Raw genomic sequence first — 16,181 nt, 5'->3', positions numbered from 1 at the left:
ATAAATACTTCCTAGTTTTCTTCCTAAACAGACTAAAATTTCTTAATTTTATTTATATTTTGAGACATTATTTTTGTTTTATTATCATATCTGCTAATATATAGGTATTTGTTTTCTTATCATATGTACTAGTATATATGTGTGGAGAGATGTAACTTAAGTGTGAAAAAGTTATATGCATATATAAATTCTGAAATGTTGCTGATGCCTATAATGATGCTGGCATTTACATAATACTTTGCGTATCCCTGAAATGGTGTACACTGTGGTACTTATCGTTCTCTTTTTCAATGAGTCTTACTTGCATCTCAACAGCCAAAGCCCAAGAAGAGATTGAGCGTGTGATTGGCAGACACCGGAGCCCCTGCATGCAGGACAGGAGCAACATGCCCTACATGGATGCCTTGGTGCACGAGGTCCAGAGATTCATTGACATCGCTCCCAACAGTGTGCCTCATGCTGTGACCCGTGATGTTAAATTCAGAAATTACTTTATCCCCAAGGTTAGATCTTGTTGTTGGTTTTGTTGTTATTCTGATCTCAATGGTTCTATATTTCACATTATGTATCCAAACATCAAAGACTACAAGATCACTGTCACTATCACTGTCATCCCATTGCTCATCAATTTGCTCGAGCGGGCACCAGTAACATCTCCATTGTGAGACCTGTTGTTATTGTTTTTGTCATATTGAATACGCCACGGGTATCTTGCCAGGCTCTGCAGTGTGGACAGGATACTCTCAGTAGCTTACTGGGCTCTCTGAGAGGGATCGAGGTATTGAACCCGGGTCGGCTGCGTGCAAGGTAAATGCCCTGCCCACTGTGCTATCACTCCAGCCCAGAAATACAAAATAAGAGTGAAAACGGTGATAGAATCAATCTGTATATTGGTTGTTGGTATCAAAGTCTGTTATAAGATGATATAATAGAGCACATTGCATTAATGTATTTGTGGTTTCCTCCTCCTGTGTAAAGGACATTTCCAGTACAGGGGCCCAAATATTTACCATCATTTATCTATAAAACTTTATAGATTTAGTGCTTACACTTAATTCATTTTTCAATTCAGGTAAGAATTTTTAAAAAATATTATAATCAATGGTTACAATGGGTTTATTTTTTATGTATTTTTATTTTTTTATTTTTTAATTCTTTAATTAGTGAGTCACCATGAGGGTACAGATACAGATTTACACATTTTCAAGCTTGTTTTTCCTTCATACAATGTTCACAAGCCCATCCCTCCACCAGTGCCCATTCTCCACCACCAATAAACCCAGTATCCCTCCCACTCCCCCAATCCCATCTACCCCCACCTCACTCTGACTCTGTGGTAGGGTATTCCCTTTTGATATCTCTCCAACTGGGTGTTGTGGTTTGCAATAGGGGTATTGAGTGACCATTGTGTTCAGATTCTAGTCTACTTTCAGCATGCATCTCCCTTCCCGCGCAGGATCTCCAACCACATTTTACTTGGTGTTCCCTTCTCTATCTGAGCTGCCTTTTTCCCCAGTATGTGAGACCAGCTTCCAAGGCAAGGAGCCAACCTCCTACTACTTATTTCTACTATTCTTGGATATTAGTCTCCTACTCTGTTATTTTATATTCCACAGATGAGTACAATCTTTCTATGTCTATCTCTTTCTTTCTGACTCATGTAACTTAGCATGATACTTTCCATGTTGATCCACTTAAACGCAAAGTTCATGACTTCATTTTTTTCTAACAGCTGCATAGTATTCCATTGTATAGATATACCAGAGTTTCTTTAACCAGTCATCGTTTACAATGGGTTTAAATTAAGGCAAATGTTTATAGAAATTTTTAATTACACGGTGGTATAATAGTTATGCTTCTTTTTATTTCTTTAAAATATTCAAATGTTTGGTCCTGGAGCAATAGCACAGCAGGTAAGGCATTTGCCCTGCACATGGTCTAGCCGGGTTTGATTCCCAGCATTCCGTATGGTCCCCCGAGCACTGCCAGGAGTAATTCCTGAGTGCAGAGCCAGGAGTAACCACTGAGCAATGCTGAGTGTGACCCAAAAAGAAATATATATATCCATCAGTGTGTGTGTGTATAAATACACACACACACACACACACACACACATATATATATATATATATATATATATAGGGTCTTCTTATTTTGACTTTTTTTTTTGCTTTTTGGGTCATGCCTGGCGATGCACAGGGGTTACTCCTGGGTGTGCACTCAGGAATTACCCCTGGCAGTGCTAGGGGACCATATGGGATGCTGGGAATCGAACCCGGGTCGGCCGCGTGCAAGGCAAACGCCCTACCCGCTGTGCTATTGCTCCAGCCCCTTATTTTGACTTTATAAGGCTTAAGTAGAATTTTGTTATATTTCTTGCTTAAAACATATGAGGGAACAATTTTTAAAATAGTCACAGATCTCTTACATAACGTTAAGGAATGGAATTTCCCAGCTTTACATGAAAAAGTTTTAAAAACTAAAAACAATAAAATAAATATGCTTATCATTGTATAATATATAAATTCGTGTGTATACATTTATATGCATTTACACATATGTATGCACCTATCAAACCTTAAATATTTCAGTGTATATAGCACTGCACTGCATTGTCATCTTTTTGTTTTTGATTTGCTCAAGGGGACACCAGTAACGTCTCCATTCTGAGACCTGTTGTTACTATTTTTGGCATACTGAATATGCCACATCTAACTTGCCATGCTCAGCCATGCAGGGAGGATACTCTCGGTAGCTTGCCAGGCTCTCTGAAAGGGACAGAGGAATCAAACTCGGGTTGGCAATGTCCAAGGCAAACACCCTACACACTGTGCTATTGCTCAGTCCTCAGTCCCGTGCTATCCCTCCAGTTCTTAGTGTATATATTTAGTAATAATTTATTTTTGTCTCAAGTGGTATTATAGCATTCATACTCAAGTCATCATCAATACATTAATGTTTCATTTTTTCTTTTCAATAAGTTGTCAAAGGATAACATATAATTTGTCTATCTTTCCCTTTAGTTTTCTGTTATTCTATTTCTTGTTTTTCTTTCAGTTCATTTAACTTTGTGGTGTCTCAGAAAACCAACATGCAAAGTATTTCTGAGTCTTGTTTTGTGTAATTGTTTTTCAGAGATTAGATTTTAGTTACAACTTTGACTAAAAAATCACTTAGTTCTTTGTATATCCCTCTGAAAGTGATTAGGGAAGTGGATCATGTCACTTATGCCAGTATTGATTATTCTGTTCCAGTAATTTCTAAGGAGATATCTGTTTGTTTTTAAGTTTTGTTTTGTTTTAGTTTTAAAATAAATTTTATTCAGGCACTATAATTTACAATTGTGCCAATAGTAGAGTTTTAGGCATACAATGTTCTTTTTTAAATATTTTTTAAATTTTATTGATTAACCATGAGATATAGTTACAAGCTTTCATATCTGAGTTACAATCACCCAATGATCAAACACTCATCCATCCACCAGTGCACATTCCCCACCACCCATATCCTCAGTATACCCTCACCTTTCCTACCCTCCCATTGCCTCCATGGCATACAATAATCCTCATACTCTTTCTCTACTTTGGGGCATTGTGGGTTGCAATGCAGATTCTGAGAGGTTATCATGTTTGGTCCTTGATCTACTTTGACACACATCATCCATCCAGAACGATTCCACCAACCATCATTTTCTTAGTGATTCCTTCTTTATTCTTGCTGTCCTCTCCCTGCCTACTTGTTGGCAGGCTTCCAAGTATGAAGCAATCTTCCTGACCCTTTTATCTACTGTTCTTGGGGGTAGGTCTTATGTTATGTTATTTTATACTTCACAAATGAGTGCAGTCCTTCTATATCTGTCCTTCTATTTCTCACACATTTTACATAGATGGAACTCTCCATATCTATCCACTTATAAGCAAATTTCATGACTTCGTCTTTCCTAAGGAACTGGAGCTATAGCACAGCAGGTAAAGTGTTTGCCTTGCATGTGGCTGACCCAGTTTTGATTCCTCTGCCCCTCTCGGAGAGCCCGGCAAGATACCGAGAGTATCTCGTCTGGAGAACAGAGCCTGGCAAGCTACCCGTAGCATATTTGATATGCCAAAAACAGTAACAAGTCTCAGAGTGGAAACGTTACTGGTGCCTGCTCAAGCAAGTCGATGAGCAAAGGGATGACAGTGAAACAATGACAATGATCTCTCCTAACAAATGCATAGTATTCCATTGTGTAGATGTATCAAAGTTTCTTTAACCAATTGTCTGTTCCCAGGCACTTGGGTTGTTTCCAGATTTTGGCTATTGTGAACAGTGCTGCAGTGAACATATAAGTACAGATGTCATTTCTACTGTGCTCTTTTGCAGCCTCGGGATATAGTCCAAAAAGTGGTGTTGTGGGGTCATATGGAAGCTCAATTTCTAGTTTTTGAAGGAACTGTCCATATTGTTTTCAAAAAAGCTGAACCAGGGGCCGGAGCGACAGCACAGCGGGTAGGGCGTTTGCCATGCACGCGGCCGACCTGGGTTCGATCCCCGGCATCCCATATGGTCCCCCAAGCACTGCCAGTAGTAATTCCTGAGTGCAAAGCCAGGATTAACCCCTGAGCATCGCTGGGTGTGACCCAAAAAGCAAAAAAAATTATTAAAAAAAAAAAGCTGAACCAGTCGGCATTCCCACCAAAGTGAAAGAGCGTCCCTCATTCCCCACAACCACGCAATTACTAGTTGCTTTTGTTTTTTTGAATGTGTGCCAGTCTCTGTGGTGTGCGATATCTCATTGTTGCTTTGATTTGCATCTCCCTGATGACTAGCGATGTGGAGCAGTTTTTCATATGCCTTTTGGCCATTTGTATTTCTTTTTTGAGAAAACTTTTGCTCATTTCTTCTCTCTGATGATTTCCACTTGCTTTCTCAGTGGTGTTTCATACTTAAAGATGTTTTTAGCTTCAATGTCATGGAGGATTCTGCCTACATTTTCCTATATGTACCTTATGGCTTGATGTCTGATATTGAGATCTTTAATCCACTTTGATCTGACTTTTGTGTCTGTTACTAGACAGAGGTCAGAGTTCATTTTGTTCCGGTTTGGCTTGGCTTCTACATTTCACTACTATGAAACTAGGAATGACACTTCAGTAAGTTATAAACAAGAAACTGACAATAATTTCCCAAAAGGTTTAGCCTGATGGATAAAAACTGCTTGAATCAATAATCCCTTGTGAATTATTGCATATGATGATTTATCCCCGCCCCGAGCAGAGCCTTGACAGTTGAAGACCTCCGGAACCCAACCATAGTCACTCAAGGACACTCTCCACACATTCTGACGAGCCTCACCCATGAAGGGACCAGAGAGGTACCTTGGTGTACGGAACCCGGGCTGAGATTTCCAAGCTTGTTTGGATTGGGACTGAGTCTTCTCCATCCAAACTCCTCATTTTCCAGTAGCTTGGCAGCCACACTCACAAACTGACCCCGGAGCCATGTTATCCCACCAACGGCCAATATCCAGAGACTATAAGACCAATCTCCCGTAAGTTTCGTGGCCGCAACATCTAATACCCTTGTTCTGCCTCTTGGAGAACCTGACAAGCTACCAGGAGTCTATTGCCCACACGGGAGAGCCTGGCCAGCTCTCCATGGTGTATTCATAACCCAAATACAGTAAAAGATATGTACATAGCTCTCAGAGAGCCCAGCAAACTACCAAGAGTAACTTGACCGCACAGCAGAGCCTGGCAAGCTACCCATGGTGTATTTGATATGCAAAAACAGTAATGTTAGGTCTCATTCCCTTGACCCTGAAAGAGCCTCCAATCATTGAGGAAGATGATTATGGAGAGGCTGCTAAAATCTCAGGGCTGGGAGGAATAGAGACATTACTGGTACCTGCTCAAGTAACTCGATGAACAACGGGATGATAGTGATACAGTGTTTTATCTAATTTTATATTTTCTGTGCATTTAGTTAGGATTAATCTTTGAGGAAATTTATTCCATATTTGTTTTAACATTTTTGAGGTAACATTGGTTTAAAAACACGTAAATGTTTACACACTCATAAGGTATACACTTTGCTTAGTAGCATAGTGACAGTACACAACACCACAGTTCAGTGATAATTTTGGCCCATTTTCCTCCACAAGGCAATTTAATTTCTATGGCAAATTATAAAATTTTTTTAAAAATTATCTATTTTAATGTAGAAAAGAGCCACAACTGTGGATATAATTCATTCTAGAGCTAAAATTTATTAGATAGCAAAGCTCCAATATTAAAATTGATAAGTATAAAAATTTATTTTTGTGAAAATTGTTATATCTCATTAATGAGTTGCTAAGTCCATATCTTAGAATTTACTAAGCTCTTTGTTGCTAGCTGAGCCTTCTGTATTATTATTTTGTTGAGTTTCACTGGCTTCTATGTTACCTAAGCATCCAATTGGGTGTCCTCCTGCTGGAATTTCAGCGTCTTGAGAAATTAGGAATTGTTGTGCAGTCACATACCAGAGCCTTCAGAATGTAAGGTCTGAGCCAATAAGTTGACATGGTGGTAGCTTGAGGACGTGATTGTGGTTGCCTGGGCCTCCTGAAATATGGGGCCTTGGAGGAGGCTTCCTACCCCCACTCTGAGAAGACCCCAGATTTGTAAGCCTTGGTACCAGTGTGCCTGAAATATTTTGGTGTCTCTGGAGAGAATATTATTGAAGTGGTGGAGTTAACCCTTGGTGTGGCTCCATCGGTGGAGTGTGGGTACAGCTGTTGGGGCTTCAGCAGGGTACACGACCCTTCTGCTTTCCAAGGGTACCCTAGAATGTCCATACATTTTAGCTGTTTGGCTTTCATCTCCTTGAAGATTTAGTCATGAATTAGTAGAACAGAACCTGTGGGTAAGTCAGTATGGCAGGCAGTTGTGGGAGGTAGACATGGATGCCTAGGGAATATTTTCATTCTAAATAGTCTATTCCCTTACCTTCTTACTTTACCACATGTGAAGGAGGTCACCCAGTCTTTGTCTTTCACTTTCTGACTGATTTCATTTAGCATGACATCCTCCAGTTCAGGTTAGACTAAGAGGCAACAGTTGACCTTCTCTCATGGCTGAGTAGTGTTCCATTGTGTAGGTGTTCCACACCTTGGTTCACTCATCTGTCATTGAGCACTTACGTTGTTTCCAGATCTTGGTTATTGTAAGTTGAGCTTCAATGAACATAGAGTGTGCATATATCTTTTCAAATAAGTGATTTTGTGTTCTTGGAATAGGTACTTGAAATACAATTCATGTATTGTTTGGTGTTCTATTGTTAATATTTTTGAGGTCTTCATACGGTGTTCCATAGTAGGTGAACCAGTTTACGTTTCTGCCAACACTGAACCAAGATTCATGTTTCACAACTTCCCTGCTGACTCTCTTTCTTTCTGGTCATTTTAAAATATATTGCTCTCAATATATGAGGTGTTAACTCATTGACAGCTTTACTTTATAATCACTGATAATAATAATTTTCCCCATGTGCCTGAAGGACATCTTTATCTCTTCACTTTCTACCTCCCCTTCCCATTTCTCATGGGGTCATCTGTTAATTTTATTGCAGTTTTGTGTATTCCTTAAATATCTTCAATACTTGCCCTATGCTATATTATACTATATAAATAATTTACCCATTCCACTAGATGTCCTTTGCTTTAGTGAGTTTCTTTTATAGTAAAGAGTCTTTATATTTGATGTATTTTAGTTTGTTCATTATGCCGTGTGTCAATCCCAGGGCCTCTCACGTCTTTGGCCCTACAGCCCAAGTATTTTTTACAATAGTATAAAATATTATTGTTTTCTACTTGCATTACTGCTACAACATGACCACTATCAAAGTGTCAGGATCCCTTCGCCATTATCTCTTGGTTCCCCTCTGACCAGCACACTCAGGTCATAGTTCTCTTGATCATAACTTGTAGTTGTTTTCTCAGTGGATTTTATAATCACTTGAATATTCTTTAGATTCTAAAATGAGAGGAGTCAATTGATCCTTGTATATTTTTCTTCTAGTTCACATAACTCAGTATGACTTTGTCTAATTTTATCCAGTGAACTATAAAATTTGACTTTATTTCATACCTGAGTAGGAGTACGTTGTGTATACATCACAAGTTATTTATCATTTAATTGTTGTTGGGCATTTGGATTGTTTCTAAATCTTGGTTGTTGTGAATAATGCTTTGATAAACATAGATGTACATGTGGATTTTAAAAATTTTATCGAATATTTATGAGACCATTACAAAGCTATTCATGATTGTATTTCATTCATACAATGATACCAAACCCATTACTCCACCAGTGTTACATTTCCCACCACCAATGACCCTTTTTCCATCCCCCCACCTTCCAACACCATTGCCCATCTGCATTTCTCTCCTCTTTGAATTATGATTTGCAATACAGGTACTAAGAGGAAGTCATCGTGTTTGTTCAGGGCACTTACTAATTTTATTGGGAAGGTAAGTCTGGAGTAGCTTTTTCAACTGGGTGGCAGTTTTGGGGTGTGGATGTGACTTCTGCAGCTTCCAATGTATCGGGGAAGTGGAGAAAGGTAGTTCATCCTGACCCCTGACGGTCTGTAGATTTCAGTCTCAAAACCTGCTTACTCAAATTTTCAGCAGATTCTATCTTTAGGAGGTCCATCCCAAGATGGTGTAGTCTGACAAGGAACATGGCAGTGATTTTGGATTGTGGAAGCAAGCAGATGGGTGTGAGGGAGGGGTTTCTGCTTGGGTGAGTACCAGGCTGATCCATGTCCTTCCTATTTGTCCTGTTCAGCCTTATACAGGCCTAATATTAACTGTCTTTTGATATCCTTCAATATTTATTTATGGTTCTCTGAAACAAGGCCAAAAGAAAAGCTTACATGGAGGCACTGGAGTTGTTTGGTGGGGGTGATTGCCGCAGCTTCCAGGAGTATAGGGAAGTGAGAAGAGGTAGCCCATTCCAACCCCAAAGAGCCTGGGGATTTCTGTCAGAAAAATCCACATACTCAAATTTTCAGCAGGTTAGTATCTCAAAAAGATCTGTCCTGAGATGGTGGGGTCTGGTGGGGGCATGGCAGTGATTTTGGATTGTGGGAGCGAGAAGCTGCCAAGGCCTCTGCTTGGGTGGTCCCAGGCTGACCTTGCCCCCTCTAAAGTCAGCTTATCTAGACTATTTGTTTCATTACCATGCAGTTTTGATGACTATAACTTTGTAGTAAAGATTAAAGTCTGAGAATGAAATGTTTCCCAAATACTTTTTTCTTAGGATTATATTGGCCATTTTGTGGGTATTAAGGATTTATATAAATTAAAGATGTACATACTAAATTATGTATTCTGCCTGAACTCTTGAGCTCATTTGTCAACGTGGTTTGGCTCAAGCCTTAGGCAACCACAAGCTAACGTCCGAGCTCACAAAGCTGTGCAGAGATGTGATATAGGAAGACCTCAAAGAGAAAAGAGCAGCAGTGTCGGCCAGTGCAGCAGAAGCCGGGAAAAGCATTCGCAATGCTTGCCTGTCCTTCGCCAACTACAAGACCAAGATGACTGCCCCCCGATGTCCCAATGGATCTATCACATCTTCCAGAAAGGCAATGGAGAAAATTATTCATGACTTCTTCTCAGATCTCTTTGAGAGCCATGTCCACCTGCCCACATACCAAATTCCGCAGGATGGATATGTCGTTCCCAACGTTCTCCCTTCTGAAATCTGACACGCCATTTCGCTGGTAAAGATGCGAACAGCACCTGGTCCGGACAAGGTCAGACCTGAACACCTGAAGAATCTGCCACCAGTACTCATCAATACACTGGCTCGACTCTTCACATGCTACCTGTCTGAATGCAAGGTTTCATCTCAGTGAAAACCAGTAGAGCTGTTCTGTTGTACAAGAAGGGAGATATCCACAACATCGGTAAATATCGCCCAATCTGCCTGTTGTCTGTCGTCTACAGGTTGTTCACTCGTGTCATCCTGAATAGAATAGGCAGAACACTAGATGAAGGACAACCATGTGAACAAGCCGGGTTCCTAAGAGGATTTAGCACAACAGACCATATCCACACAGTGACCAAACTCATTGAAGTTTCGGGAGAGTTCAAGATGCTGCTCTGTCTAATGTTCATCGACTTAAAGAAGGACTTCGATTCTGTTGAAACTGAGGTGGTCATCGAAGCCCTAGCCAAACAGGGCGTTCAAACTCAGTATGTCAAAATCCTCCATGAGCTGTATTGTGGATTCACCACCAGGATCTCACCATTCTACAAGGAAGTGATCATTGATGTAAAGAGAGGAGTGTGGCAAGGTGATACCATTTCACCAAAACTCTTCAGTGCCTCCCTTGAGAACATCATGTGATGACTGGAATGGGAAGGAATGGGAGTGAAGATAGACGGTTAGCAATTATACCACTTCCGCTTCGCTGATGACATCGTTCTCATAACGCCAAACATTAGCCAAGCTGCACAAATGCTGGCAGACTTCGACCTAGAGTGTGGAAAGGTCGGATTGCAGCTGAATCTCAACAAGACGATGTTCATGAAAAATGAACTGATCCCTGAAGCTCCATTTGCTCTCAATGGAACGAACATATCCCAAAGCAGCGGCTATATGTATTTGGGTCGAGAAATCATCATGAGGAATGACTTGGTGCCAGAACTGCGCAGGAGTAAGATAGCAGTGTGGAATGCATTCAAGAGGGTCGAAGAGGTGGTTAAGAGAACAAAGAACCTCCGACTCTGGGCACATCTTTTCGATTCCACCTTTCTTCCTGCACTAACATATGCCTCAGAGACCTGGGCCCTACGCAAGCAGGATGAGAATGCTATTAGGGTATCCCAAAGAGGAATCAAAAGAGCTATGCTGGGAATATCATGTCTCACTCAAGTGAGAGAAGGAATCCGGAGTTCTGACCTCCTTCGACCGTTAAAAATCAGGGATGCTGTCTCGTTTGCCAAGGCATCAAAAATCAGATGGGCCGGTCATGTCATGTGATTCAGAGACAACCGTTGGACTAGAGCTGTTACAGACTGGATTCCACGGGACATCAGAAGACCTTGTGGCCACCCTCCAACTGGATGGTCAGATTTCTTAGTCAAATCTCTGAATGAACGATTTGAGGCTCTTTCTGTTTCTGGAGTGAGCAGGTATCATTGGGCTACACTAGCTCATGACAGGGACAAATGATGATGTTACTGGAGCCCACTTGAGCAAATCAAAGATCAATGGGACTACAAGTGATATGAGTGAAAGATGTACATAAAATTCCATAGAAATTTTTATGAGTATCATGTAGCATCTATAAGGTACGTTAGGTAAAATGGTCATTTTTATAATATTTATACTGCATTGAAAACATCATACATGATGATCAAGTGAGATAGCATTTATCCCAGGTAGGCAAGTTTGTCGTAACTTACATAATTATGTAATTCACAGCAAGTTTGTTTTAACATACATAATTGATGTGTTTCACACAGCAGTTAAGAGAACAAGAACCACAGGATCATATTTTTGGATTCAGAAGAAACATTTAACAAAATCCAATCATCCTGCTAGAGACTCTCATCAGAATTGGGGTAGAAGGAACTTATCTCTGTACTGTAAAAGCCTTAGACAATAAACTCACAGATGTCATTATCCTTAGAAGAAAAATTGAAAAGCTTTCCCCTGAGTTTAGGCACAAGACAAGTATTATATGAGAAATCCTAGATGCAGCAATTAGAAAAAAATAAAACAAAGGAATTCAGATTAATAGAGAAGCTATATGATCACCATGTAAAGAGGACATAACATTATACAAAGAAAACCCAAACATGCCACTAAAAATCTCCTAGGACCAGTAATCCATAAAGTAACAAGCTACAAAATCACGAGCACAAAATGATCGCATTCTGAGGTGTTAACAAGGACATAGAAGTGAGAGAGAAAAATAAGAAGAGTTCATTTTTATTATCATCTCAAAATAGTTAAATATCTATGAATTTATTTTACAAAGGAAGAGAAATACCTTGTTAGTGAAAACTATAAATCACTTCTAAAACAAATAAAAGAAGGAATAAGAAAGTGAAAATATTGTCTAGTTCACTGGCAGAAGAATCAACATTCTTAAAATGCTCATCACTTGTTTTTCAGTTAAGAAAAGCAAAATATGTGGCAATGCTAAATACTAGTACTTGTTACTATGCAATTTAATTAATACAAAGAGTTTTATTTATTAGATTACATTTTTATTTATAAAATTCTTATATGCAGATACTACTAAACTCAAGTTTCATACATATTTCCATTTTAATTTTGACCCAAATTAGAAATTAGTGAAAATAGAAATAAGATAATGCATCTGATAGTGTAAGATATCAGTGTCCAAATAAGCAGAATGGATTCAGAGGTCTGTATCCTAGATCCCATGTATTCATTATTTAAATGCTATTGAAGGCCTCGTTATTAACATCACCACCACTAGTTTTATGCTTATCGTTCTGTATTTTTCATTTTATCTGACTCAAGACACACTGACATTTCTTGGAATCAGGCTTTTTAAAAAATCTAAATGATTGGATTGAATTATTTTGAGTATTTATTCCAGCTTCACACCTTCTTCCTAACTCAGTTGATATTTATTTCAGGGCACAATGATATTAACATCACTGACGTCAATCCTGCATGATGACAAAGAATTTCCCAACCCAAAGGTGTTTGACCCTGGTCACTTTCTGGATAAGAATGGCAAGTTTAAGAAAAGTGACCATTTCATGGCTTTCTCTGCAGGTAACAAATGCTTAATTCCTTTGTATTTAGAGGACAGGGAACATTTTGGGAATAGTAAAAACTGGGGTAGTACCCATTCTTTTTATCGAGATATAGTCACTGTGAAGTTATAAAAGTATTCATGATTGTGGGGGCTTGAAGCAATAGTACAGCGAAGAGAGTGTTTTCCTTGCACACGACCAACCAGGATTCTATTCTCAGCATTCCACATAGCCATGTCCCCTGACTACTGCCAGGGATGATTGCTGAGTGCAGAACCAGGATTAACTCCTAAGTATTGCCAGGTGTAGCTCCAAAAGAAACAAAAAAACGAACAAACAAAAGTTATTTTGATTGTTTCAGGCCTAGAATGTTTCAACATGGATTCCTTCACCAGTGTCCACTTCCCTCTCTCATTGCTCCCCACCCCGAGCCCCATTTGCCTCCCACCTACCAGTCTGCTCCTAAGAGAGGTGCTTTTAAAAAATTCTGTCAGTTTTTGCACTGTGATTTACAGAGTTTCATACATACACTTTAACACCTTTCTGCACCATCTCCTCCTCCTGCTTGAACATTCCCCTCCACCCTAGATATTTTGCCCCTCCCTGTCCTATCCCCTAGCATTCTCAAGTGGCATATTTCCTACTGAAGCCCAGTTCTCATGTCCTTTGTTTCCACTGTCTTTAGGCATTTGTTGTCCCACCATTAAGGTTTTATATATCCTGAGTATGAGAGAGATCAGTGTGTGTCTGTCTCTCTCTCTGACTTCACTTAACGTGATACTCTTCATGTAGCAGCAGCAAATTTTCTTTATCCTTTTTATGGCGGAGTAATATTTCATTGTGTATATATATATATATATATATATATATACCATAGTTTCTTTATCTAGTCATCTATCCTTGGACACTTGAGTGCTCACACAGGGTTGATAGAATTGCTGTCTTTCAGTAAAAACATCAATCTTAGTATCCATGCAATTTCCTATTTATGATAATAATTTTTGATCCAGATCACTAGAACCTTAGGTATTTCATCCAGCTTTTTAAAAGCTTAGAAACACAATTTGATCTAGGTATTTAAAATATGAATGAAGGGCATACTAAAAATAACAGTGTACTAAAATATCTAAATTTCTTGGTTTGCTGAATTTTTATAATGGAAGTAATACCAGTAATGCGAGGTTATGAAGAATGGTGACAAAGTAATGGAATAAAAGAATAAGAACATAAATTACTACTAATGCATGTGCATTTCTGGAGGAACACTGATCAAAGTTTTAAATGTCAAAATATCAATTGTAGGATTATTTAATGAAGTCTTTGGCATAATGTTGATCCTCAGTGAATATTTACTTAAAGATAAATATGTATTTAGGTATATGGATAGCATAGGTGTCTACCTTTTGTCCATCTGGTTATTCAAACCTTCTGTCTCTAATGCAACCATTCATCATATGCGTATTGCATATTCTCCTTCTCACAAGAGAAAAAATATTCAAGAAATTTTTGCATTCTGTGTTTGTTAATTTCAGGAAAACGAGCATGTACTGGAGAGAGTCTGGGTCGTATGGAGCTGTTTTTGTTTCTCACCACCATTTTACAGAATTTTACCTTGAAATCTGAAATTGATCCCAAGGACATTGACACTACCGCAACTGCCAGTGGAGTTGCTCGTGTACCCCCTAACTACAAACTCTGCTTCATTCCTGTGTGAATTGTACAGACAATTTGATTTCCACTGTGATGTTATCCATAACTTCTGCTCACCTGGGGCTGGGTTTACCTCCTTTAATTTTTATCTATTTCCTGAAATTGCTCTGTTTACTTCTCCCATCTTCATCAAAAACCTAGGAACAACCAATACACATTAAAAGAGAATTTCCGGGGCTTGGAATTATAGTACAATGTGTAGGGTATTTGCCTTGCATGCATCCTGGTTAGATTCCCAGCATTCCATGTGTTTCCTTGAACACCACCAGGAGTAATTCCCGTGTACAGAGCCAGGAGTAACCTTTGTGCATTGCCTGGTGTGACCCCAGAAGCAAAATATTAAATATTAAATAAAATAGCATCACCATGTGTCAACATTAGATATTGAATTCCTGGTTGTCATTTAGGCCTTTTCATCTTCGTCCTCTGGAGAGTCTGGGCACTCATAGTCTATTATAAATTACTGCACAAAGTTTTAACTCTTAGTCTTTTCTTATTAGGGTTTCTGGGAAATTTGTATCCAAGTCATATTCCAGGGAGCCTGAACTTGGTAGGGAGCCAACACAGTCTCTTGTGACTGTTTACCCTTGTCATTATTCAGACTACCTGAAACTTGAGATAAGTAGTATCTTGTCCAAGGATAGTAGAAACAAGGGCCAGGAGGATTGGTCCATGATTGGAAGTCTGTCTCAAGTGTTGGGGAAGAGGACAGTTGTGATAAAGAAGGGACCACTTTAACAATGGTTGGTTGGAAGGGTTCACTCTGAATGGGAGATGTGTGCTGAAAGTGGGTAAAGGACCAAACATGATGGCCTCTCAGTATCTGTATTGAAAACCATAATGCCCAAAAGTAGAGAGAGAAAGAAGAAATGTGTTAGCCATAGAGGCACTCTGGGGTGGTGGTGAAGGGAGGGATACTGGAGATAGGAGTGCTGGAAAATATACACTGGTAGAAGGATAGTTGTTAGAAAATTATATGACTGAAACCTGATTGTGAAAGTTTTGTAACTATGTATTTCAGAATGATTCAATTAAAAGGGGAATAAAAGGAGTACCTGGGTACTGGTCATTTCAAACCCAGGCTAGCTCGCAGGATTATTCAAACATGATAGGCAGGTGTTTTCAGGCATTTACTAGGTCAAACTCTTGGACCCATCCCTGGACTCACTGGCTGATTTTCTGAACAGAAGCTAGGAACCCATTATTTGGAAATTTGGTAGAGGCAAGTTCCACAAAAATATGGTACTATAAGTCTTGACAAACATTTGCAATCTCAGTCACAAGATTCTACTAATGACCTTGCTACTACAGTTGCTGCCAGGTTTGGAAAACTCAAATCTCATAGTAGATGTAGGACTTCTGAGAATTTCAGCTGCTACTGGACATTCAAGACCACAGATCCTCAATGACTTCTCAGGCCCACTGAATTTCAATGCTACTCCAATTACCAGGCACTAGCCTTGGTCTCAATCCAGGTCTCAATAGCAGCTACAAGAAACTTATGACATTATCAGCAGTCATCCAAGTCCAGAAAATTACAGAATCACTGTCTGGAATTTATTGTGATGAATTCCCAATTAGTACCAAGGACTTCTTGAACACAGGTCTTCCTTGCAAACCTTATATAGCACCAGACATAATGAAACATTTGAGAGACTCACCTGCCAGAAGGACAGAGATAAAAAATCTGGGAAGTTTGCTA

At 39.3% G+C, this 16,181-nt stretch overlaps 1 protein-coding gene across 4 annotated transcripts in view; it reads left to right on the top strand.

The window, feature by feature from the left end:
• Nucleotides 1-14,483, top strand: part of LOC101547469 (cytochrome P450 2C18-like) — a 34,485-nt gene extending 20,002 nt beyond the window's left edge. For all 4 annotated transcript variants that reach the window (XM_004621860.2, XM_004621858.2, XM_004621859.2 and 1 more), the window contains 3 exons: nt 316-503; nt 12,647-12,788; nt 14,302-14,483. In XM_004621860.2, the coding sequence (XP_004621917.2) occupies nt 316-503; nt 12,647-12,788; nt 14,302-14,483 (512 nt within the window). The remainder of the gene's footprint in view (nt 1-315; nt 504-12,646; nt 12,789-14,301) is intronic.
• The last annotated feature ends 1,698 nt before the right edge of the window (nt 14,484-16,181 follow it).

The sequence above is a fragment of the Sorex araneus genome, chromosome 11 (assembly GCF_027595985.1).
Source record: "Sorex araneus isolate mSorAra2 chromosome 11, mSorAra2.pri, whole genome shotgun sequence".
Taxonomy (NCBI): Eukaryota; Metazoa; Chordata; class Mammalia; order Eulipotyphla; family Soricidae; genus Sorex; species Sorex araneus.
This window is presented reverse-complemented; position numbering and strand designations above follow the sequence as displayed.